Source organism: Lissotriton vulgaris, chromosome 6, assembly GCF_964263255.1.
Source record: "Lissotriton vulgaris chromosome 6, aLisVul1.2, whole genome shotgun sequence".
In the NCBI taxonomy this organism is placed as follows: domain Eukaryota; kingdom Metazoa; phylum Chordata; class Amphibia; order Caudata; family Salamandridae; genus Lissotriton; species Lissotriton vulgaris.
Window position 1 is genome coordinate 1,157,520,793 of NC_141694.1, and position 27,813 is coordinate 1,157,548,605.

Below are 27,813 nucleotides of genomic sequence, written 5' to 3' on the forward strand. Positions count from 1 at the left end.
TGATATCAAGGCTGAGCAATCGGGGCACAACAAGGAGTTGAGAGTTTCATTTGTACCGGCGCCATTTTGGGTGAGGTCAGGAAGGTCCAAGTATAGTCAAAATGTCTCCACCAACTCGTGGTTGGACCGGGACCTCTTTCGGCAGTCCAAAGGTTTTCGTTGAAGGGTAGCAGAGGGGACTGCCGACATGAACCATCAGTCAAAGTGGGGTGGGAGGCAACAATCTCTTCTACCGGGTCATACTGGTGTCCCACCGGAACTGATCAAGTTGGTAGTCTTGCAGGATTTTGGTGATTTCAAGACTGAGGCCGGCGCCGGCATGAGCGCGCCGACGTCCCGCGGCTACGTCGTGGTCGTTCCGTGGGTGATCATGGCAGTCATTCCCCATCGGGGGTCGGGCCCCCCGTGGCTCTTATAGAATCTTCAAAGTTGAGGAAAACGTTTCTGGACGCAGGAAACTAGAAGCGTTGTTGCACCGCAACAGTGGACGAGACCCCCGCTGGGTGAGCGGAGCATCATTGCCTCGCAATAGTGGACGAGACCTTTTGTCGGGTGAGTGCAGCGCCGCTGCATCGCAAGAGTGGAGGAACCCTTTTGTTGGGTGAGTGGAGCGTTGGGGGTGCAGCTGAGGGGCCCCCATCTGTGGGGGTGGGAGAGGCTCGTTCGCGCCGCCTCTCCCTCCCAGCGCACCTCACGCCGACACCTGGCGTTGATATCCGTGATGTCCGGACCAGGCGATAAGAGGGGGGGGGGTTGGAGGCAGAGGCAAGACATCCCCCCCCCGTGTCCTGCAGGGCGTCGCTTCAGGCCCGAACAGGGAGCTCATATCAAGCACACGTGGGAAGCGGGTCAGCGAGCCAGTCTAGAAGAACACCCTCCGGCCTTGTTGACTGAAACTTCATGGACTCACGCCAGGAATTCAAGGCAGCGAGCACGTCGCCAAGTGTAGGAAAACCTTTACAGTATTCAGCAAACGTGCCGACACCTGGCGTTGATATCCGTGATGTCCGGACCAGGCGATAAGAGGGGGGGGGGGTCGGAGGCAGAGGCAAGACATCCCCCCCCCGTGGCCTGCAAGGCGGCAGAAGAAGGGAATCGGGAGACCAGTACATTTTGGGCCATCCACCCCACGGCTGATGCCGGTTAGCCGGGCCCCGCCCTGCACGTGTCGAGGCCTCATCTTCCGGATGGGCGTAACCGTGGCCCTGTTGCACTTCGGGAGTTTCCGGAATGGGGGTAGGTATCTGCTGATTTGTATCTATTTCATGTTACCGTTAATGGGCGTGGCAGGCGGTGGGACAGACATGCTTGGAGCAGTGGGGGGGTGGCGGAGCCTAGCTACCTCGTGGCTGCCGTAACATCAAGCTTGGCTTTTTTCACTACTTCCATGTTTCTTATTTCTAGCGAAGTCAAAAACTTATCAGTGGCCTACTGATTTTGTTCGATTTCTTTCCCTTCCTTTTCAAGTGTGTTTCATGTTAAAGTTTCTGTTTATTAGGATACAGTGATTACTTCGTATTTTACATATGTCTTCTTTATTAGGGGTACTCTCCGGTTGAGCCAGATGATGTACCTCTAATAAATGGTCCGGGTGGAACTAGTTTCTCAATCAGTGGGAAGTAGATGGGCATGACAGATTACAACGGGGGACAAAGGTCCGCATTACCCACCCTTCACTACTTGCAAAGACTAGACAGAATATTTCTATTCCACGTTATTTGTAAACAGAGAATACCTCGAAAGAACTATTCCTTGAACAATAAATGTCCAGCCAATCAATTAATTAGTGGGGAGAAAAACAGGCATGACGGATTACAACGGGGGACAAAAGTCCGCATTACCTATCCTTCACTATCTGCAAAGGGAGACAGAATATTCCTATTCTTCTCTGTTTGTAGACAGGGTCCGATTATTGCTCTTTGAGATATTCCCTGTGACAGGGAATATCTCAAAGAGCAATAATCGATAAAAAAATAGTAGGATTATAACACTTTATTAACTTATAAATATATACATCGCAACAAAAACAGTAAACACCTTAAAACATTTTTTATTAAAACAGAAGCAAAAATGACAACTAACAGTAGTGATATCGTGGGCGGGTGATGGAACTGGGATTGTTAATGGAAAAAGATCTACAGAGAAAGGTATTGGTGAATCTTCTCCGGAAATTTAAAACTCACAAATGTTTTATTTGTGTAATTGTTTCAGGTCAAACGGATTGTGGGACAATGTTCAGAATGGAAGAGTCACCAAAAGGCAAAAAGTTCCGCTTGACCCCGGGAGCCGGCCGCCTATGTCAGGTGCGATCTCAGGCTACACCAGGGCAACAAGACTTGGGGAGGGGGCGGAGCCAAGCGTCTTCTCCGAGTCCGCGCCATCACACCGCCCCTCGGGGGCCTCCGTCAAGCGGTTTAGGGAGGTACCGTATCACATTGTTTTCAAATGCAGTCAGGTCCACAAACGGCCCCCACTTACTTTGAGAATAGTGAAGCTGCAGCAGGTGCAAATAAGGTTTAGACAGTGTTACAAGCGCTGCTCAGAACTCTGAACTATGGCACCCAACATCCAGGACTTATGCCATTTGTGCAAGGCAGTGACATTGAAGCAACTCAGGGACCAAAACCATGAACGAACACTCATATATGAAAATCTTACTATTGATGCTTGACTGAGGCCAAGGAGATCAGAGTGCATGAGTGTCATGCTCGATCGATTGAGCTAGCCGGATCGGGCAACTAAAAGTATAAAATAGTTATGTAAATAGTTATTTAATAAAATGTTTTACCCTGTTACTTTGCTGGTGTGTTGTATATATTTATAATATTTGCATAGGGTTTGTTGTTATTTTGGGTGGGGTGGGTGGCGGAGCCGAGCTGTCTTGCAGCCATCATCGTGTGGAGCTCAGTTCATCTCACTAGTTTCGTATTTCTCATGAGGGGTTGTTCTTAATGTTTCAATTTTAGCTAGATCAAAAAGAGATCCCATTAGTGGCCTACTGATTTTTCTCAATTCCTTTTGTTTTTTTAAACGATTTTTCACTATCTGCAATGACTAAACAGAGTATTGCGACTCTGTGCTTGTTTGTAAATAGAGAATGAACCAAAGAGAACCAATTCTAAAACAGTAAATGCTTGGATAACAATCAATAAAATGGAGAGAGAAGCAGGCACGACGGATTACAACGGGGGCAAAGGCCTGCGTTAACTACCCTTCACTATCTGCAAAGAGAGAGTAATGCTAAGAGAAAAGCGGTGGGGGGGCGAGGGGGGGGCAGCGTTCAAAGTACATCAGCGTGCATAAACACGAAAATGTTTTTACTTATCACGTACTTGACATTTGACAGCTTTTGATATTTGCTATTAAAAAACCATTGAAATTCACTGAAAAAACCATAGGTTTTAGGCCATATATAGTTAGGGATTAGCATTTACAAAACCTTAATTTACTCGCACAAAACCATAGAAATTCGCATATATAGTTAGATGCAATAACTATATATCGCGCACCCGCAATCCACTGCTGATGATGTCACATATTACATCATTCATGACATGGTCAGTGACATCACTGATGACATCACTGATGACAACATCCAGTGACTGTATGTTTCTGTAAAGTTAAAATATGTCTTACATATTGAAGAATGAGTGGATGTATAAGTGTCTGGATGAAGGATTTAGTAGGTGCATGACTGACTGTATGAGAGAGTGATTAAATGTGTCTCACTGAGTGCATAGGTTAGTGACTAAACTGTCTTAATTTGTGCATCATTATATCTGTTGTTCTATGAAGTGCTGCATGTGTTAATCAGTAGCTATATGAGTAACTATATGGGTTATTGATTGGTTGCCTAAGTATTTGTATGGGAGAGTGAGTGTGTGTGTGGGGGTGGCTGGGAGGTGTGTGACTCTGTGTATACATGTGTGAACAGTTGGTTCACTAGATCTATGGGTTCAAAACTGCATGTTGAAACCGCTGTATGGGTGGTTGACTGTGTACGAGTGTATTGGTGAGTGAATGGATATCTCAGTGCTACATGTCAAAGTAAGTACATATGTAAAACACAGTACATGTGAGAGTTCACATATATAAATTACTGTGTATAAGAGCCAGTGAATGTGTGAGTGGCTGAATGGATCATTGAAAACTTGTATCAGGAATTGTATAAGAGAGTAAATATGTGTTAGTATATGTTTGAATAAGTAAGGTGTGTATAACTGTATAGTTGATGAAATGGAGGTGTGATTGATTCAGTGCATGACTGACTAGGTGTGTGAGTAACTCCATGGATGAGTGACAGTCTGTGAGTGTCTGTTTACTCTGAGTGTATCTAAGGTTATATTAGAGTCTGAAGAGGTTGATCGTATTATCACATGATTGATGTCATCAGTGATGTTGTCAGTGATGTCATTTGAGTTGTCATCAGTGATGTCATTTGAGTTGTCATCAGTGATGTCATCAGTGATGTCACTGACCATGTCATGAATGATGTAATATGTGACATCATCAGCAGTGGATTGCGGGTGCACGATATATAGTTATTGCATCTAACTATATATGCGAATTTCTATGGTTTTGTGCGAGTAAATTAAGGTTTTGTAAATGCTAATCCCTAACTATATATGGCCTAAAACCTATGGTTTTTTCAGTGAATATATATATATATATATATATATATATATATTGATTCCAATCACAATTTAGAAAACAGATATTTCGAAATATATATAAAGTTCACTTGAAAAACTAAGGTTAAAGTGACTTTATTGTTAGGTATTGAAATATTACAAAAATTAAAATAAAAAAACCCACAGGAAATCACTTGTTTCATTTTACTGATATTGCTATACCATATTTGACCAAACCCTGCTTTTCATGCCCAAAGCTCCCTCTGGGCCTCTCCCAGAAGTGCCATGAGGTCAGGATTTCCCTAGCCTGCTCCCTTAAATGTATTTAATTCAACGTCAGGACACTGGGCCTAGGCCCTCTGTCCCATAATGTCTGCTGCAATATTTCTTTTAAAGTTGCAGCCAATCAATAAGATCTCTTGGTCCATTGGGACTGGTACACTTTCTCAGAAAAGTTCTAACTTTCTGCCTAACTTGGTATAATTCCAATCAGTCTTTTTTTATGTATTGCTTCCCAAATGTCCTATGTGAATTAATACGGAAAATTATATTTTTCAACCCACAATTTTTCTCAGCCCAGTTTGACTGATCAACACAAAACCTTCCATAAAGAAACACAGGTGGCTGAACTGGTGTTTGGGTAAGTTTGGAGCAGATTCTTCAAATGTCATTAAGGTTAATAGTGACACAAAAAACATTCTCTCAATGGAAACTCTGACCTAATTATAACTAAGCAGTATAATGTATGTATGCATGTATATGAATGAAACACTCAGATTGAATTAGTGGTTGCCTTCTAGGAGAAGGGCACTTCAAAAAGAAGGGTGATAGAAGTATGAAAATTACCTGTTTCCTGGCAATATTCTTTGGGGTTTAAGTTGGGGGTGCCTTAAAAGGTAATGAAGACTACTTTATAGAATGTTCTTGTTTGAAAGGAGAATCAATTTCAGAGTGATTAGATTCGAAAGATATATGGTTAAAACCTTTTGAGGCAAGTCAGCCTGTCTGTGCAATCTGCAGCTTCGGAATTCCTATGAGTAGGGAGTTTCTATTGTCCAGACCTGATAGCATTAGGAATTGGATCACTTGTTGGAGATTCATACTCCTCGATTAAAAATGAAATTAAATGAGTAATTGGTGCCTAAGCTGATTTAGCGACCCTTCAGCCAATTACTCAATGTGCAGAACTTTAAAACACTCAGATGAAGGGGTTATGGTTCAATCCACTGAATGTTGGTTTGAAAAGGTATAGACCAATAGTGCTGGAGATCAGAAGCGGCTTTGGTCTTCAAGGACAATATTAAGCCATAACTGGGTGTCCTCACAAACCAGGCTCATGGGTCACCAAGTTTGATGTGAAGAAGCTGATAGATACAGTGCTAATCTTTAAGCATGATTTCTTACCTTGACTGCGTATTCGGCGTCAGTTGATTTATGCACACACCTCTTGCATACAGAATAGGATCCAATGCCTATGTCTTCTTTGATCTCATAACCATCAGTAAAGTGAATATTGTTCCCATGTAACTGCTATAGAAAAGACGAGAAACATATTATTAGAAAAAAGTGCAGCTTGTAGCGTGCTCAATAACATCAAAAAGGAGTCAGGGCAGGTGTGCTGAATGATATTCCCAGTATTCTTCCCCGTCACTCAAAAACTAGTTTAGTGCATGCTTTTACAATAAAAAGGCAGAAAAAAATAATTTTAAGAATTCCTACATTTTCAATTAAAACAGAAACCTTGTTGGGGTTTGCTATATGTCAAAATTCCACGTCCTGAGTTAAAAGGGGGTAAGTATATTTAATTCCCAGTATTCTTCCCCGTCACTCAAAAACTAGTTTAGTGCATGCTTTTACAATATTAACGCAGAAGAAAATATTTTAAAGAATTCCTACATTTTCAATTAAAACAGAAACCTTGTTGAGGTTTGCTATATGTCAAAATTCCACGTCCTGAGTTACAAGGGGGTAAAGTATATTTAAAATATTTTGATAACTATTTCATAATCTTTTGAAAGAGCCTGTGTATAGCCCTATCAGAAGTAAAGATTAGACTGGGCACTGACCCTTCTTTTTACTGACCCCACACCATGGCTTCAAAATCATCTTGCGTGCTTTTTCGGTTAGCATGCATGCAAACATGTAGCTGTCTGCTTGCAGATAGAACTGATAGCTTGTTTGGGTGCACTATCCAAAATATCAGCTCAAAAATGTGATATACCCATAAAAGATTTGCCTATATATTACGGCTACAAAAATATAGTAAATTAAAATATCAAAGGTAAGTATTTAATTTTTGAGTGTTATACTATTAAATCAATGGTTTAAATACGTTTACTTTAATACCACCTTGTATTTTGGTATTCTATTTTATTGCTTTTATTTTTATATATAAGTTCTTGGCAAAATATTGTATTTTTAACAAAAAAAATCTTATTTTTATGAGGGTTGATGTGCTTGTTGGTATTGAATTGGTATTGTCTTTTTTTTATATATGTATCTTGTGATCAAGGGCACTGTGTTGCCCAAAACGTGCCATGGCGATGGTACAGGATGTCCACTAACCAAATAAATCAAAAATTGCGCCTAATTTGGGTGTGCATTAATCGTTCTTATGGTAGGCAAGTGTTACCTGGCAAAGAAAACTGCATATATATGTATGGGGCCATTTGCCGAATCTTCGCAAAGTATTCAAAACTAGTAGGGCGCTCCGGTCAGCTCCTGTCTTGAAAGTTTCAGATTCTTGAAGCGGGCCGAGAAAAAAGGGAGATCCCAAAACGCATTTTCCCCATGTTAATTTCCATAGGAAAAATTGGAACAGGCTACAGCCCGAACTGCTGAACGGAATTACACCAGTCTTGGCAAAGAGGTAGTCCTTGGTTCAGAAAGACACCTCAGGACACAAGTGGATTTCATCCTCCGAGCAGCAGTGTGCCAGAAGTCGCATTTGCAGTGTGGTGTAAAAAGGGACGTGGCCTCGCAACATATCTCTGTAAGGCAGCTCTGTGGCACTTACTGGAGGTACCTGGTATTCTACTTGTCCCCCAGGGACCCTCAAGATTCAAGTGGGCTTATTCCCCAGCTTACAACGTACCAGGAGGTGCCTTTGTACAGTGGTGCAGGGAGGGGGCTGGCCTGAAATAACAAGTTAGAAATCTTGCTGTGTGGGACTTACTGGAGGTAATAAAAGAGGTAGTTGGCTCCAGAAGGTTGACTTTCAGGTTTAACTATCCCTCCTGTTACCTCAGCTAAATCCCACACAGTGGGATTGCTAAACGGTGTTTGAAGGCCACGCTCACCTTTCTCCACCACTCTGCAAACGCGACTGCTATGTTATATTCAGAAATTAGCATTTAAAAAACTTTTGAAATTCACTAAAAAAACATAGGTTTCAGGGACGTTATAGTTAGAAATTAGCATTTAAAAAAACCTTAGAAATTGACTGAAAAAAACATAGGTTTTAGGGACATTGTAGTTAGTTGGACATTTCACTTGTACAAAACCAGAGAAATGTTGCTGTTATAGTTAGTAGAGCTAACTATAACACGCTCCCCTGCAATGCACTGCTGATGACGTCACAAATTACATCACTCATGACATGGTCAGTGACGTCACTGATGACATCACTGAGGACAACTCAAATGACATCACTGATGACATCATCCATGTGATAATCTGATGCACTACCTCACACGCTAATATAAACTTTTATACACCCACTCTAAAATACAGACTACCATTTTTGAAACCATGGACACACCAATACCTGTTACTACATAAGAACTGACTGAGTCTACACACACATCCACTCATTCACCCATACAGTCACTGTGCACTCGGAGATGACAACGACGTAATTCTTGGTGACCCTAACCTACGGTGGAATGAAACTAACAACCCGCTAACTCAAACACTATCTCTTCCGGACAACAATTTAACCAAACACTGCACGGAGAAGATTCACTACAAAAGAGCTACCCTGAATGCCATCATCGCTCAACGAGACACAATTACAATCAACCACATACTCTCCCGTGGATTGGTCAGACCACCACATGATCTTATTTTATATCAACCAACAAACTCTATCTCAAAACCCTATGCAAGACCCCCCAAATGGGCCAGAAACCTCTCCCAGATTCCCATGGTAGTCCTTGAAGAAAGGATAAGCTTGCTTCTTCCCTGCACCAACGACCACCTCTCCACAACCGAACTCACCGAGCATTACAACGCAAAGCTAGTGGCTACGCTTGACCAGCTAGCTCCTTTAAAGCTGAAAAAAGCTGAGTCATTCCGTCCAGGTCATGGTTCAACTCTGACCTCAATACTGAAAGGAGAAATCTAAGAGCAAAAGAAAGAAGCTGGAGGAATAACCCTACCTCCATCCTCCATGAACAACTCAAAACAGCTCGTAGGAAGTACAACAATCACATCAAAAACAAGAAATCCACTTTTTTCCGCTCTGCACTGGACAGCGCAAAAATAGACCCAAAGATCTCTATAGCATCATCAGGCAACAAACCTACAAGCGTCCAAAGTACTCTGCGCCAACTTTGCCAACGTCTTCAATGACAAGATTACGAAGATCGAACTCTCACTTGGCGTAATCAATATTCGCCCCACTAAGAGCATCACGCCCGGGATGCTCGATATCTCTCCCTGTCCCTCTACCAACTCCTGGCTAAGCCTCCGCCCCATTCAAGAATCTGAGATGATCACGCTGATCGCCACCTCCAAACCCTCAGCTCATGTCCCCGACCCCATTCCACCCCTACTGACCAAAAAACTGAAGCGCTCCCTATCACCGTTTTGGGTCACAACCATAAATAGCTCCTTGAAAATGGAGTCGTTCCAGATTGCCTAAAAGTGGGACAAGATACACCCTTGCTGAAAAAACACGGCCTCAATATTACAGAGAAGAATCATTTCAGGCCTGTTTCATACCACCCCCTTCTGTCAAAAATCCTAGAAAGATGCGCACTCCAACAACTATCTCAACGCCTGGACAACATTAACCCCCTGACTCCCATCAGTCTGGCTTCAGAAAAGGCTGTAGCACAGAAACCGCGATACTCAACATCACGATATCCACAGATCTCTAGACTCTGACCAATGCTGCCTCCTCATTCTCCTTGACCTCTCGGCAGCATTCAATACAGTAGATCACAATCTTCTCCTTAGGGCTTTCCAAGAAAGAGACAGTCTTGGCGAAGTGGTCCTCAAATGGTTCTCCTCCTTCCTGCACAATAGCACTCAAAAAATTAAAATCAGAAACTTTGCATCTGACCTCCATCCAGTCATCAAGGGAGTCCCTCAAGGCTCAGTGATATCCCCACAACTCTTTAACATCTACATGAAACCTCTCACCAAACTGCCCAAAACAGCCAACATCCATTTCCATCTCTATGCTGACAACACTCAGATATATTTGGAAACCACCTCGCTCAGAGACATTCAAAGACTCAATGACGTACTGAGAGATGTTCAACACTGACTATCATGCAATCACCTTAAACTAAACCCTGACAAGACTGAGACACTCCTCATCTCGAATAAAGAAGAAAACCCCTAAATTGCTGAATAGCTAAAGGCCGTCGATGCGCTCAACGGAAATCTGACACTTCCAGACTCTGTCCAATCATTAGGCATCACTCTAGACCCAAAACTGAACATGTCCAGACACATCAAGAATTCTGCCAAGAGCGTTTTCCTTAATCTCAAACTACTGAACATGATAAAACCTTTCATTCTGCCCAGTGACATCAACAGGCCACCCAAACCCTGGTACTGTCAAGTTTGAACTATGGGAACGCAGTCCTCTCAGGGATACCAAAATCACATCTGGCTCCCATCAAAATAACCCTGCATGCAGCAGCCAGAATGATCACCGGTATCAAGAAATTCTACCACATTTCTCCTGCACACAGGGAACTTAAGTGGCTACCAGTCAAAATGAGAATCAGCTTCAGAACAGCCTGCCTCTGAAACACTAAAGACCTACATACAGGCAAACCTGAATATCTGGAAAAAAAAAACAAAAAAGCTGGCCAGGCCAGGAACCTCAGAAGCTCAAACTCCCTCCTACTCATCTCACCAAAATCTCCAAAACAAAACACTGGGGATAGATTCTTTGCCGGAAGCGTACCCAAAATTTGGAACTCTATTACCTCGCACATCAGAACCATTCCCTATTTTGTAACATTCAAAAGCCAACTCAAAACTATGTTCCTCAACCGCTCCCTAGGGAATCGTTAGGATCATTCAGAGTAGGGAAGCAGACACCTCGCACCGCTCCAACTCTAAGACTTCAAAGGACTCCGAAGTTAAAGACTGTCCTTCACCATCAATATGACACTCTTTTGTTTTGTGTTTTGGGTATCTCTGCAATGTATCAGCTGTAAAGCACTCCAATACCCTAGGTTCAGGCCAGCACTATCTATAACGTCTTAAATAAATAAAATACATGTAGTCACTCATCAATACAGCGCTATCATATACACTGATACACCTATACATACACTCACACACTGCCACTTATCCATAGACTCACTCATACACCCCCTCAGTTATGCAATCAATCATATCCATTTACTCACCTATACAGTTATACAGAGACCACCTCACTTATTTATACAAATACTAACACATACTTACTCTCTTATACATTCACTCATACAAGCAGACACTCATCCATACAGCAACTCTCACAATCACTCACTCTCATAGTCATTTATATACCCCAACATTCACATATACTGCCTTTCACATATGTAGTTACTCACACATATACTACTGGGACATCCATTTACTCACCAACACACCCATACACACTCATCCACCCATACAGCCCTTCACTTCACAGATGCACTCTTGAACCCACACACCCAGTGAATCACCCACTCACACATTTATGCACAGAGTCACCCACCAAAAAAGACAGTCATACACCCATAAAGATACTCATACAACCAATCAATAACCCATATAGACAGTGATATAGCTACTCACCAACCAATGCAGCTGCTTACAGACTGATACAGACATTTACCCATTTTACTCACTAACTCATGCATTGTGTAAGATACGCTTAATCAGTCACTTATACAATCAGTCACACACCTACTAAATCACTAAATCATCCATTCAGACACTCATACACCCCACCCACTCATTCTTCAATGCACCTTGGAATATATATATATATATATATATATATATATATATATATATATATATATATATATATATATATATATATATATATATATATATATATATATTACCTACTGGCGGTCGCCAGTAGGTAGTTATAGTTAGGATTTCTTTCAATGTTAAATCTCAAAATTCTATTTGGAATAACTTTGGCACCGGTTGACGAATCTGCCTGAACATTTCCTGAAAATGGCCTCGTCGAGCTCCGGTCCTTCCCTGAAAGTTTGGGGGGGATACGTCAAGCGGGGGCCGAGATAAAAGGGGGGTCCCAAAACGCATTTTCCCCATGTTAATTTCCATAGGGCGGTCAATTTCACTTTTAGCCCGAACGGCTGAATGGATTTACACCAAACTTGGCAAAATTGTAGGGACTTGTAGCCCGATGTGCCTTTGCTATATCTCAAGATATGTGCTGCAGTGGATTTTGAGTAATTTAGGTTCAAAAAAATATATATATCTATAGGCGCTCTCCGGTGCGCGCACTTGAGTGCGCTCCTGGCGCGACACGCGACTTGCGCGCAGAAAGCTGATTGGCTCTTGGGTGTCTGTAAACATTCTAAACAGTCTGGAGCGGCCGCCATCTTGTGTCTCGGTAAAATCGAGACACAAGGGGTTTGAAAAAAAAAGGGGCAAATGACCATAAGGGGGAAGAGTAGACCCCCTCTGACCCCCTAGGTTTGATGTAGGGACTAAAATAGGGTCCTGCAGGGCATTAAAATTTTTTTTTCGTTTTGCGCGGGGGAAGCGCATGGTACGCGCACCGGCGAAGCACGGGGAAAATCCAGGACCGTATTTATGAAGGCCTTGCGCTGTTAGTTTTGCGCCTCCTGTGCGTCAATTTTTGTGACGCACCAGCGGTGTAAAAAAATGCGCATTGTTATGCAATATTTAAAAAGTGACGCATCTATCTAGATGCGTCACTTTTTAAATATAGTGCAACGAGGCACATTTTATTACACTGCTGGTGTTATGCGTCACTTTTCTGTGCGCACTCCTTATGACATTCCAGATGTGTCATATTTAATGTATGACGAATCATGTTGCAAGGAGTTACAGATACGTCAGTATTTCTGACATATCTGTAAACATAAAAGTGATGCGAGGCAGGTGCAAGATTTTGACGCAACAGCATCCTAAAAGTGACGCAGAGAAATCTTATAGATTTCAGTACGTCGTTATTACCAAGCTTTTTGCGGGGGAATGCCCCCTTTGCATACATTATACCTGACGCAGATATAATGTGGCGCAGAGTTTTAAAAAGTGACCCATGTACCTAGATGCGTCACTTTTTAAAAATGGCGTCAGGTATAATGCATGCAGAGGGGGTGTTCTCCCGCAAAAAGCTTTGTAATAGCGACGCAGTGAAATCTTTGAGATTTCACTGCGTCAGTTTTAGGATGCTGTTGCGTCAAAATCTTGTGCCTGCTTTACAGCAGGTGTTAGACTGAGGCAAGACCTTTCACATGCTGCTTTCCCCATTTGAAAGGACACATTACTGGAGTTGCGTCACTTTTGTGACGCACTCCAGCAATGCGTTACTTGGAATGTCATAAGGAGTGCGCACAGAAAAGTGACGCATCGCACCAGTGGTGTAAAAAAATGTGCCTCGTTGCGTTATATTTAAAAAGTGACGTATCTAGGTAGATGGGTCACTTTTTAAAATCAAGCGTCACATTATATCTGCGTGAGGTATAATGCATGCAGAGGGGGTGTTCCCCCACAAAAAGCTTTGTAATAGCGACGCAGTGAAATGTTTGAGATTTCACTGCGTCACTTTTAGGATGCTGTTGCATCCTTTAAATATAGTGCAACGAGGCACATTTTATTACACTGCTGGTGTGATGCGTCACTTTTCTGTCCACAGTCCTTATGACATTCCAGATGTGTCATATTTAATGTATGACGAATCATGTTGCAAGGAGTTACAGATACGTCAGTATTTCTCACATATCTGTAAACATGAAAGTGACGCGAGGCAGGCGCAAGATTTTGACGCAACAGCATCCTAAAAGTGACGCAGAGAAATCTCATAGATTTCAGTACGTCGTTATTACCAAGCTTTTTGCGAGGGATTGCCCCCTCTGCATACATTATACCTGATGCAGATACAATGTGGCGCAGAGTTTTAAAAAGTGACCCATGTACCTAGATGCGTCACTTTTTAAAAAATAGTGTCAGGTATAATGCATGCAGAGGGGGTGTTCCTTGCAAAAAGCTTGGTAATAATGACGCAGTGCGTCACTTTTAGGATGCTGTTGCGCCAAAATCTTGCGCCTGCTTCACAGCAAACCTTTCACATGGTGCTTTTTCCATGTGAAAGGACACATTACTGGAGTTGCGTCACTTTTGTGACGCACTCCTGCAATGCGTTACTTTTGTGTTTACAGATATGTCAGAAATACTGACATATCTGTAACTCCTTGCGAATTGATTAGTCATATATTAAATATGACATATCTGGAATGTCATAAGGAGTGCGTCCAGAAAAGTGACGCATCGCTGTTTTCACGTAGCGATGCGTCACTTTTCAGAAATGAGGCCTCCAGTTTATTCACTGTGTCATAACTTTCTTTTCTAACACTCACCTTCTTTCATTCCTCCTACTTCACTTCCTTTCACCTCTCATACCTTTCTGTTCTTTCTTACTCATTCTCCTTTCAATTATCAATGCACTATATTTCACTTACTCTTCATTTTTTAAGAATATAGCTCTTTGATGAGAATTGGAGGTAGTTCTGAAAATAACTTTTGGTTTTCTTCTTTTAACTGAACAGGAACAAAAACAGGGAATAGAAACTGCTCAACAGGAGCAAAAAGAAAAGAAAAAAATTAGGGGTGGGAAGGGCAGCGATGGTTCTCCAATGCCCGAACCATGAGCAGGACACTTTGCTCCCCATAGGTGAGGAGTTGATTGCAGTATCTGCATCTGACGACCCCATGGTTAAATGCAGGTTGAATGTTTGCTACCTGCTCCTGTGATTGTTCTCTTCCAGAAGAAGTTGCTCCTCCTGTTGATGTAGAGGCCCCATCTCTGGGAACCTCTTGTGCCAGAGCCCTGACACTTTCCCGGGCAAAATTCTGGGGGTGCCTCCTCTCCACATGGCGAATCATGGTGAAGTTGCCAAAAGAGTATTTTTTTGGGGGGTTACCCCGTGACAGGACCTGTTTGCAGATCCTGCACTCTACTTTTGGTGCATTCACCTTCTTCTGGTCTGCTGGAAACTTAAAAAATTTCCAGATGAAATGTTCTTTGACCTTCGGCTGAGGAGGCTCTTCATCAATGAAATCATTGGAGTCATCTTCACTGCTGGATGGTCTGGCAGCCATGATTAATCAAGGAATATGGAGCAGCAAAAAAGGCAGGTCTTTCAGTCACAAAAGTGAAAGAAGAAGTGAAGGAAATGGGTGGGGATTTCATTCATTGTAAAAAAAAACTGTTAGCAACCAATGAAAAGTGTTATTTTAGGGTCACATGACCCGACGCGTTTACGCTGCGCGCTCCGGAGCACTTCCGGTGCGTTTACGCAGCGCGATCGTAGGCGCTTCCAGGGCGCAAACGTGGCGCGATCGTAGGCGCTTTTGCGTGCGTTTATGCGCCGCGAACGTAGGCGCTTCCGAGGGCACTTACGTTGCGCGCCGAAGTGACGTCATCAATCTTTTATAGAAATGCATAATCATTTTCCTTATTAAAAAAAACTAATTTTATTTGTATGGTACGAAATGTTTTGCATTATTATTAACTTTTCATTCATATTTTTTTTCACGAACGACAGTTGCGCTCTGGGTGCGCTTTCAGATGAGCTCTCGGAAAAGCTTACCGGAGAGCTTAGCTGAAAGCTTCCCGGAGCGCGCACCCAGAGCGCAAAAGAAAAAAATTATATAAAAAAAATGAATACTTAAAAAAAAACAGCAAATTGTAAAAAAAAAAAAAGGTTAGAAACTCGATATACAAAGGAATTAGCATTTAAAAAACCTATGAAATTCACTGAAAAAACCATAGGTTTCACACCAGTTATAGTTAGGAATTAGCATTTAAAAAACCTATTAAATTCACTGAAAAAACCATAGGTTTCACACCAGTTATAGTTAGCTGGAAATTTTACTGATATAAAACCATTGAAATTCCCACGTTATAGTTAGATGGACTCACTATAACTTGCGCGTGCAATGCACTGCTGATGATGTCTTATTAAGCCAGTTAACCAATCAATTTTTAAAAACCATCCATTTAGACACTTATTTAAACATTTATTCTTCCATCAACTTTTACATATACATATATAAAATATATTTATTTTTCAGAAAGACACACATTCACTGGATGGTGTCATCAGTGATGTCATGAGTGATGTCACTGACCATGTCATGAGTGATGTAATATGTGATGTCATCAGCAGTGCATTGCACGCGCAAGTTATAGTGAGTCCATCTAACTATAACGTGGGAATTTCAATGGTTTTATATCAGTAAAATTTCCAGCTAACTATAACTGGTGTGAAACCTATGGTTTTTTCAGTGAATTTAATAGGTTTTTTAAATGCTAATTCCTAACTATAACTGGTGTGAAACCTATGGTTTTTTCAGTGAATATATATATATATATATATATATATATATATATATATATATAGACATCGTCTAGCAGAGGTTTTAAAAGTGGCTGGCACCACAACAGGACAATTACCCACCACCCATTGAAGGGTTTTAAAACATTTTATAAATCGGACGCTGGCCATACTACAGGTACCAGAATGCTATCTACAAACGGAAGTGATTCCTAATGGGCGGAGCTATGCAGAGCTACGTTAAAATTGTAAAATCTTACCTGCAGTCAACCAGCGAACTGAATGTGTGGCAGGCGTAACCTCTTGAAAAAGTTTCCAGCAGAAACGAAACATGTCGACAAAAACGCTTTGTCCTGTTCACCCTGCACGAATAAATGGTCAAAGGCAAGGTTTGTGGCGACTCATCCTTCTCCCGTGGGAGACACCCTGTTGCACAGAATATCAGCGTGGTTTACCTGAAGGGGCACGCACAACGGAATGAAACGCAAGGCAAGATTTGTGGTGATTCATCTTCCTCCCGTCGGAGATACCTTGTTGCAATTAATATCAGCGTGGTTCACCTGAAGAGGACGCACAACGGAACGAAGCGCCATGCAGCCCCGCAACTGAACCTCCTTTGTTTAAACCGTTACACGGATTAGGGGTCTGCGGTGCTCCCGGGGACTGGACTCCGGTATCCGGCCCCCAGTCAATCCGAAAAGTGGACTGACACCGGGGGAACCTGCGTCATGACATCGTCTAGCAGAGGTTTTAAAAGTGGCTGGCACCACAACAGGACAATTACCCACCACCCATTGAAGGGTTTTAAAACATTTTATAAATCGGACGCTGGCCATACTACAGGTACCAGAATGCTATCTACAAACGGAAGTGATTCCTAATGGGCGGAGCTATGCAGAGCCACGTTAAAATTGTAAAATCTTACCTGCAGTCAACCAGCGAACTGAATGAGTGGCAGGCGTAACCTCTTGAAAAAGTTTCCAGCAGAAACGAAACATGTCGACAAAAACGCTTTGTCCTGTTCACCCTGCACGAATAAATTGCCAAAGGCAAGGTTTGTGGCGACTCATCCTTCTCCCGTGGGAGACACCCTGTTGCACAGAATATCAGCGTGGTTTACCTGAAGGGGCACGCACAACGGAATAAAACGCAAGGCAAGATTTGTGGTGATTCATCTTCCTCCCGTCGGAGATACCTTGTTGCAATTAATATCAGCGTGGTTCACCTGAAGAGGACGCACAACGGAACGAAGCGCCATGCAGCCCCGCACCTGAACCTCCTTTGTTTAAACCGTTACACGGATTAGGGGTCTGCGGTGCTCCCGGGGACTGGACTCCGGTATCCGGCCCCCAGTCAATCCGAAAAGTGGACTGACACCGGGGGAACCTGCGTCATGACATCGTCTAGCAGAGGTTTTAAAAGTGGCTGGCACCACAACAGGACAATTTCCCACCACCCATTGAAGGGTTTTAAAACATTTTATAAAACGGACGCTGGCCATACTACAGGTACCAGAATGCTATCTACAAACGGAAGTGATTCCTAATGGGCGGAGCTATGCAGAGCTACGTTAAAATTGTAAAATCTTACCTGCAGTCAACCAGCGAACTGAATGTGTGGCAGGCGTAACCTCTTGAAAAAGTTTCCAGCAGAAACGAAACATGTCGACAAAAACGCTTTGTCCTGTTCACCCTGCACGAATAAATGGTCAAAGGCAAGGTTTGTGGCGACTCATCCTTCTCCCGTGGGAGACACCCTGTTGCACAGAATATCAGCGTGGTTTACCTGAAGGGGCACGCACAACGGAATGAAACGCAAGGCAAGATTTGTGGTGATTCATCTTCCTCCCGTCGGAGATACCTTGTTGCAATTAATATCAGCGTGGTTCACCTGAAGAGGACGCACAACGGAACGAAGCGCCATGCAGCCCCGCACCTGAACCTCCTTTGTTTTAAACCGTTACACGGATTAGGGGTCTGCGGTGCTCCCGGGGACTGGACTCCGGTATCCGGCCCCCAGTCAATCCGAAAAGTGGACTGACACCGGGGGAACCTGCGTCATGACATCGTCTAGCAGAGGTTTTAAAAGTGGCTGGCACCACAACAGGACAATTACCCACCACCCATTGAAGGGTTTTAAAACATTTTATAAATCGGACGCTGGCCATACTACAGGTACCAGAATGCTATCTACAAACGGAAGTGATTCCTAATGGGCGGAGCTATGCAGAGCTACGTTAAAATTGTAAAATCTTACCTGCAGTCAACCAGCGAACTGAATGTGTGGCAGGCGTAACCTCTTGAAAAAGTTTCCAGCAGAAACGAAACATGTCGACAAAAACGCTTTGTCCTGTTCACCCTGCACGAATAAATGGTCAAAGGCAAGGTTTGTGGCGACTCATCCTTCTCCCGTGGGAGACACCCTGTTGCACAGAATATCAGCGTGGTTTACCTGAAGGGGCACGCACAACGGAATGAAACGCAAGGCAAGATTTGTGATGATTCATCTTCCTCCCGTCGGAGATACCTTGTTGCAAATATATATATATATATATATCGCCAGTAGGTATATATAGTTAGGATTTTTTTGAATAGGGATTTCTGAAAATTCCATGTTGAATAACTTTGGCATTGATGGACGGAATTGGCTGAAACTTTCAGGAAAATGGCACATTTTGTTTCTGAGCGCCCCCTGAAACTTTGTGGGGGTTTTGTCAAGCGGGAGTGGAGAAAAAAGGGGGGTCCCACAACGTGTTTTTAACATTGAGTTTTCCTAAGGGCGGTTGGCCTCACTTTTAGCCCAAACGGCTGAATGGATTTCCACCAAACTTGGCAAAATTGTAGGGGCTGGTACCCCGATGTGCCTTTGCTATGTCTCAAGATATATGCTCCAGTGGTTTTTCCAAAAATTAACTTTAAAAAATATATATTGGGCTACATTGGGCTATATATATATTAGAGCCCAAATGTAGCCCAATGTAGCCCAAAGCTGGCCACCAGAGACAAAAAAAACAAATGTAGCCCAAATATCAGCCAGATGTAGCCCAACTATAGCCCAATGACAGAATGTCCCAGAGTGTCCTAAAGAACAACTAGAGCGCTAACAGTCTTACTTATGACAAAAGTATGGCACACCTGAAGTCATCTTGATTGGAATAAAGTGTTAACACTTAAAACATTTAATTTGCAAAGGAACAAAATGAGGGGGTTCATTTTGCCATAGAAATTATGATTATTGCGGAAGAAAGAAAAATTAGGGCACATTTTGAGTGACTTCTCAAATCCTCTTATATTTCATTAAAAAAATTCTGATATGCAGTCTCCCAAGATGGCCACCAGAGACAAAAGAGCCCAAATGTAGCCCAAATATCAGCCAGATGTAGCCCAACTATAGCCCAATGACAGAATGTCCCAGAGTGTTCTAAAGAACAACTAGAAAGCTAACAGTCTTACTTATGACAAAAGTATGGCACACCTGAAGTCATCTTGATTGGAATAAAGTGGCAACACTTACTACATTTAATTTGAAAAGGAACAAGATGAGGGGTTTCATTTTGCCATAGAAATGATATATATATATATATATATATATATATATATATATATATATATATATATATATATATATATATATATATATATATATATAGGTTATAGACCATATATAGTTAGGAATTAGCATTTACAAATCCTTGAAAATTCACTGAAAAAACCATAGGTTATATAACCATATATAGTTAGGAATTAGCATTTACAAAACCTTATTTTGATCACACAAAACCATTGAAATTCACATATATAGTTAGTTGCACTAACTATATATCGCGCACCTGCAATCCACTGCTGATGATGTCACATATTACATCATTCATGACATGGTCAGTGACATCACTGATGACATCACTGATGACATCTCAAATGACATAACTGATGACATCACTGATGACAACATCCAGTGACTGTATGTTTCTGTAAAGTTAAAATATGTCTTACATATTGAAGAATGAGTGGATGTATAAGTGTCTGGATGAAGGATTTAGTAGGTGCATGACTGACTGTATGAGTGAGTGATTAAATGTGTCTCACTGAGTGCATGGGTTAGTGACTAAACTGTCTTAATTTGTGCATCATTATGTCTGTTGTTCTGTAAACTGCTGCATGTGTTGATCAGTAGCTATATGAGTAACTATATGGGTTATTGATTGGTTGCCCAAGTATTTGTATGGGAGACTGAGTGTGTGTGTGGGTGGCTGGGAGGTGTATGACTCTGTGCATAGATGTGTGAGCAGTTGATTCACTAGATGTATGGGTTCAAAAGTGCATGTGGAAACAGCTGTATGGGCGGTTGACTGTGTGCATGCGTGTATTGGTGAGTGAATGGATATCTCAGTGCTACATGTCAAAGTAAGTACATATGTAAAACACAGTACATGTGAGAGTTGACATATATAAATAACTGTGCATAAGAGCCAGTGAATGTGTGAGTGGCTGTAAGAATAAGTAAGGTGTGTATAACTGTATAGTTGAGGAAATGGAGATGTGATTGATTCTTTGCATGACTGACTAGGTTTGTGAGTAACTCCATGGATGAGTGACAGTCTGTGAGTGTCTGTTTACACTGATTGTATCTAAGGTTATATTAGAGTCTGAAGATGTTCATCGTATTATCACATGAATGATATCATCAGTGATGTGATCAGTAATGTCAAATGAGATGTCATCAGTGATGTGATCAGTGATGTCATTTGAGATGTCATCAGTGATGTCATCAGTGATGTCATTTGTGATGTCATCAGTGATGTCATCAGTGATGTCACTGACCATGTCATGAATGATGTAATATGTGACATCATCAGCAGTGGATTGCGGGTGCGCGATATATAGTTAGTGCAACTAACTATATATGCGAATTTCAATGGTTTTGTGTGAGTAAAATAAGGTTTTGTAAATGCTAATTCCTAACTGTATATGGTTATATAACCTATGGTTTTTTCAGGGAATATATATATATATATATATATATATATATATATATATATATATATATATATATATATATATATATATATATATATATATATATATATATATATATATTACCTCCTGGCGGTCGCCAGTAGGTAGTTATAGTTAGGATTATTTTCAATAGGAAAATCCCAACATTCTATTGGGAATAACTTTGGCACCGGTTGAGGAATATGCCTGAAAATTTCCTCAAATTTGCCTCGCAGCGCTCCGATCTTTGCCTGAAAGATTGGGGGGGATTCGTGAAGTGGGGGCCGAGAAAAAAAGGGGGTCCCAAAACGTGTTTTCCCCATGTTAATTTCCATAGGGCGGTCGACCTCACTTTTAGCCTGAACGGCTGAATGGATTTCCACGAAACTTGGCAAAATTGTAGGGACTGGTAGCCGGATGTGCCTTTGCTATGTCTCAACATATGTGCTCCAGTGGATTTTGAGTAATTTAGGTTAAAAAATATATATATATATATAAGCGTGGCCCGGTACGCTCACCGGGGCGCTAACCAGCACGCTACGCGAGTTCGTGCGCGAAAACCTGATTGGCTCTCGGGTGTCTGTCAACATTCCAAACAGTCCGGAGCAGCCACCATCTTTTGTCTCGGTAGGATAGAGACACCAGAGGTGGCAAAAACAAAGAGGGGAATGACCAAAAGGGGGCAGGATAGACCCCCCTGACCCCCTAGGTTTGATGTGGGGGCCATAAAAGGACCCCGCGGGGCAAAATTTATTTTAATTTTTTTTTATTTGCGTGGGGGGAGCACCCGGTACACGCACCGGGGAGTGCACTGTGGAGCGTACCATGGGGGAAAAAGAATGACAGAGTTTTTAAAAAATGTAGCCTTTTTTATAAATTGGAGGTAGTTCTGAAAAGAACTGTTTTTTTTCTTTTTGTTGTTTAATATTTTTTTTATTGTTTTTTGATTTTTTTTAACTTTTTTTTGCATTTCTGAACAGTTTTATGTTTTGTTGTATTTTTTATGGGGAGAAACAAAAAACAGGGAATTATAAACGGCTCAACTGGAGCAAACAAACAATAGGAAAAAAATTAGGGTTTCTTCGGGCACTTGTGGTTATCACCAGCAATGTTGATGAGGGTAATACTCTTCTCACCATAAGTAATTGTTTTGCCACAATATATGCAAACGTATTTGAAATCAGCAAACTTAGTTTGTATATTTGGAACCATCTGACTTGCCCCTGGACTAAGTATGGGCGGAAAATCCGTTCCGCTGGCGGATTTTGCGGATTTTCGGGAAATCCGCAATCCGCGAGATTCGCGAATCTCCCGCAAAATCCGCAAATCCGCGAGCAGCGGATTTTGCTCGCACTGCTCGCACTGTTCGCGTGAGTTCGCGGCTTCCCAGTACAATTTCGCGCCCCGCGAATAAGTGCTAAATTGCAGAAATACGATCTTAGCAAAACTGAAACTACTTGCCAGGTTCAAAAGTTCAGGCTCATCATTAGTAGCCATTTCCTGTAGTGCTTCCTGAGGGGCCCCTCCAGAGTTCAGTTGCCAGTTGCAACTATTATGTGACCCTGCTCTGAACCTCAGAATAGTTACACATATGCCACAAAGGTCCTGAATTACAGCTAAGGGAGACAAGCAGGAGCCAGGCTGGAAGTTAAAATCCATTAATCAGCCCCTAATTCATTATTGTCAGTTGGGGCAGGGCAGGTGTTGTAACTAATTTTGCAACAATGAAAGCACTTAGCAAGTGCAAAAGATCACTAATCAGGGCGCACTAAGGAAGCAGGTGCCAGCTAAAAAAATATTCTGTGACACATTAATCAGCCCCAAATTAATTCAGGTCACTTGAGGCAGGGAAGGTGTGCTTTGCTTTGCCGAAAATAATGTACACTGGACAACCAGAGGGTGTGGTGATGAAACAGAGGGTGGCATGGGTGGGCCAGAGGGTGGCATGAGTAGTCAGAGAGTGGCAGTGGTGACAGAGAGTGGCAGTGATGAAGAAGAGTGTCCCAAACAGGCTGGACACGTAGAAACAACAAGTTCGCAAAACTTGCGACCCGACAGGTAAGTTCGCAAATTGCGAAATTGTAAAAACCCTCGCGAACTGGCAGAAACACGGGCGAACACAAAAAAAAATCCGCAAATTCGCGGGAATTCGCGGATTTTGCGGATTGCGAATTCGCAAATCCGCTAAATTCGCGAACGCGAGATCCGCAAAATTCGCCCATGCTTACCCTGGACCCAATGGAGTGGGTTCTTTGGTTGTTGAGGTGCTGGCAGACGATTGTGGAAGGTTTCTGCACAGTTCTCTCACCTCTGCTGCAGAATAGTTATTGGGGTGCAATCGTTGCATATGCCGAATCATTGTGTGATTGCCAAAAGAATATTTTTTGGCAGGGTTCCCCCTGGATAGAACAGCGCCACAGATGAGACAAGTCACCTTTGCAGCGTTTACCTTCTTTGCACTCCTTGGGATTTCAAAAAACTCCCATATAAAGTGCTCCTTTGGTTTATATGGGGCATTGTCTTCAGGCAGGAAATGCTTTGTCTGCCTTCTCTCCTCCTCCTCCTCCTCCTCCTCTTCTTCTTGACCACCAATGTGATGTTGTGGTGGTCCTTGTGGTGGTGGTGGTGGTGGTGGTTCAGATGCTCCAGCTGCTGCTGCTACTGTAGCCATTTTAAAGTTCAAAATATTAGTCACAGATCTCCAAACATGTCTTCCTCAGTCAAAGGACAAAGTCAGAATAAGGAAAAAAGGTGGGGGCTTTCATCATTTGGAAACCAAAAATGTTCTGCACCAATGAAAAGTGTTATTTTCAGGTCACATGACCTGACGCGCTTATGCTACGCGCCCCGGGGCGCGCCCGGGGGCGCGTAGCGTAAGCGCGTTAGGGCGCGCCCTGGGGCGCTTACGTAGTGCGATCGTATGTGCTCCGGCGCTTCCGGGTGCGCTTACGTCGTGCGTTATAACACGCATCACGCGGCTACGCGATACATCACGATGATGTTTTCGTTCGCGGCAATAGCGCAAACGAGGCGCTCACCGGTGCGCGGCAAAACTGTGCTTACCGGTAAGCGCATCGGTACGCGCCCCGGGAGCGCTCCGTAGCAAAAAAATAAAAAAACATTAAAAAAAACTGTATTATATAAATATACAATATAGGATTCATTTTAAAAAATATTACATTTCATAGCTATAGAAATTTGCTATTAAAACACCTTTGAAATTCCCTGAAAAAAACTATAGGTTTCACACCAGTTATAGTTAGGAATTAGCTTTTAAAAAACCTATGAAATTCACTGAAAAAACCATAGGTTTCACACCAGTTATAGTTAGGAATTAGCATTTAAAAAACCTATTAAATTCACTGAAAAAACCATAGGTTTCACACCAGTTATAGTTAGCTGGACATTTTACTGACATAAAACCATTGAAATTCCCACGTATGTCATCAGTGATGTCATCAGTGATGTCACTGACCATGTCATGAATAATGTAATATGTGACATCTTCAGCAGTGGATTGCGGGTGCGCGAAATATAGTTAGTACAACTAACTATATAGGAGCAATTTCAATGGTTTTTTAAATGCTAATTCCTAACTATATAAGGCCTGAAACCTATGGTTTTTTAAGTGAATTTGCAAGGTTTTTTAAATGTTAATTCCTAACTATATAAGGCTTGAAACCTATGGTTTTTTCAGTGAATTTGCAAGGTTTTTTAAATGCTAATTCCTAACTATATCAGGCGTGAAACCTATATTTTTTTTCAATAAATTTCAAAGGTTTTGTAAATGCTAATTATATTAGTGGATAACGTTTATATATGTTATTATCCTTCTGGGACCACCTGAGCAGCCATCTTGTTTCTCAGGAGAAGTGAGGCACAGGAGAGCACAAAACAAGAGTAGAAAACGCGAAAAGGGGGAAGGGTTGAGACCCCCTGACCCCCTAGCCCTTCTCAGTGGGTCCCAGAAGGACCACCAAGTGCAAAAAATGTTTTATTTATTTTTTAAATCGCGGGGTACGCGCAAGGTATGCGTACCGTACGCATACGGTGCCCATACCCCGTGATTTTTTTTAATTTTTGTTTTTTGTTTTTCCCTTTGGGGTCCTTTTGGTACCCCCTGAGAAGGGCTAGAGGGTTGGGGGTTCTCTACCCTGCCCCCTTTTTGTCTTTTCCACTCTTGTTTTGGGCTCTCTTGTGCCTCAGTTCTCCTGAAAAACAAGATGGTGGCCAACCCTTCCTGGTTTGGACAGTTTGGAATGTTGACAGTCGACTGCTAGCCAATCAGAAACTCGCTCGCACACGTAAGGGTACGCGCACGTACGTGTACGGTACGCGTACCGTATGCGTACTGTGCGCGTACGGTGATCGCATATAGATATATCATTTGCTCAAATTCAATTTTCGCAACAACTACAGGAGGGATTTTCACCAAATATAGAAAAGGCACTACTGCATACCTGTCCCTACCATTTTGCCAAGTTTGGTGTAATTCCATTCAGCCGTTCGGGCTGTAGCCGTGTCTAAAGGTCCCTATGGAATTTAACATGGGGAAAACTCGTTTTGGGACCCCCCTTTTTTCTCGGCCCCGCTTGACAAATCCCCCCAAAACTTTCAGGGAAGGAGCGGAGCGGAGCGAAGCAATTTTAAGGAAAATTACATGCTGTTTCCTCAATCGGCGCCAAAATTATTCCCAATAGAATGTTGGAGATTTCCTATGGTAACTAGGTCCTAACTATATATACCTACAGGCGACTGCCAGTAGGTAATATGTATATATATATATATATATATATATTCACTGAAAAAACCATTGGTTATAGACCATATATAGTTAGGGATTAGCATTTTCAAAACCTTAGTTAGTTGCAATAACTATATATCACGCACCCGCAATCCACTGCTGATGATGTCACATATTACATCATTCATGACATGGTCAGTGACATCACTGATGACATCACTGATGACATCTCAAATGACATCACTGATGACATCTCAAATGACATCACTGATGACATCACTGATTACAGAAACATACAGTCACTGGATGTTGTCATCAGTGATGTCATCAGTGATGTCATTTGAGATGTCGTCAGTGATGTCATTTGAGATGTCATCAGTGATGTCATCAGTGATGTCACTGACCATGTCATGAATGATGTAATATGTGACATCATCAGCAGTGGATTGCGGGTGCGCGATATATAGTTATTGTAACTAACTATATATGCGAATTTCTATGGTTTGTGCGAGTAAATTAAGGTTTGGAAAATGCTAATCCCTAACTATATATGGTCTATAACCAATGTTTTTTTCAGTAAATTTTCAAGGTTTTGTAAATGCAAATTCCTAACTATATATGGTCTATAACCTATGGTTTTTTCAGTGAATTTCATTGGTTTTTTAAAAGCTAATATCTATAGCTGTAAAATATATTCTTTATTACGTGACGTATCACGTAGCCACGTGAGACGCCTCATGACGCGTCACATAAACGTGACGTATCGTCTCTGCAGCGCAAACAAAACCCGTAATGCAAGCGCGCCAGAGCACACTTACAGATATATATATTTTCTTTTTTAACCTTAATTAGACAAAATCCACACGTGCACATATCTTAAGGCCTTGCAAAGGCACATTAAACAAACAGTCCCTACAATTTTGCCAAGTTTGGTGGAAATCTATTCCTTTAAATTTTATTTTACTGTTTCTCTTGGTTTTCCCCTTGTTACGTTTACCGGAACGCTACCCGGTACGCAAACCGGACGCTCCAAAAACACAAGATGTCGGACTCCCGTTACGCTACCGTTTAGCTGCCCGGTTGGCGTACCAGGAAGCGCCTCTACCGCGAAAAATCGCAATTTTTTTTTCTTTTTTCCTTTTGCCCTACGGGGCACTTTAATATCCCCCTCATCCATCCTAGGGGGTAAGGAGGGGTCTACCTTGCCCCCTTTCCTTCATTTCCCCCTTCGTTTTTCACCACCTCTTGTCTCTCGATCCTACCGAGAGACAAGATGGCGGCCGCTCCGGACTGTTTACAAAGTTGACAGCCAATCAGCTTCTCCTCAGACTCCCGTTACGCTGCCGGTTAGCTGCCCAGTTAGCTGCCCGGTTCGCGTACCAATTTGCGCCTCTACGACAAAAAATCACAATTTTTTTTTTTTTTTTAACTTTTGGCCCCGCGGGGCACTTTAATATCCCCCTCATCAATCCTAGGGGGTCAAAAGGGGTCTACCTTGCCCCCTTTCCTTCATTTCCCCCTTCGTTTTGGCCTCCTCTTGTCTCTCGATCCTACCGAGAGACAAGATGGCGGCCGCTCCGGACTGTTTAGAATGTTGACAGACACCGGAGAGCCAATCAGCTTCGCTTCGCAAAGCTCCGTTACGCGAAAAGTACGCGAACCGGTTC

At 42.3% G+C, this 27,813-nt stretch overlaps 1 protein-coding gene across 1 annotated transcript in view; it reads right to left on the bottom strand.

Annotated features, from left to right (window-relative positions):
• LOC147708562 (ribosomal protein S6 kinase alpha-2) overlaps nt 1-27,813 on the bottom strand; it is a 1,617,317-nt gene that overhangs the window by 350,302 nt on the left and 1,239,202 nt on the right. Inside the window, exon 14 of the mRNA XM_086927240.1 lies at nt 6,036-6,161. Within this exon, the coding sequence (XP_086783366.1) occupies nt 6,036-6,161 (126 nt within the window). The remainder of the gene's footprint in view (nt 1-6,035; nt 6,162-27,813) is intronic.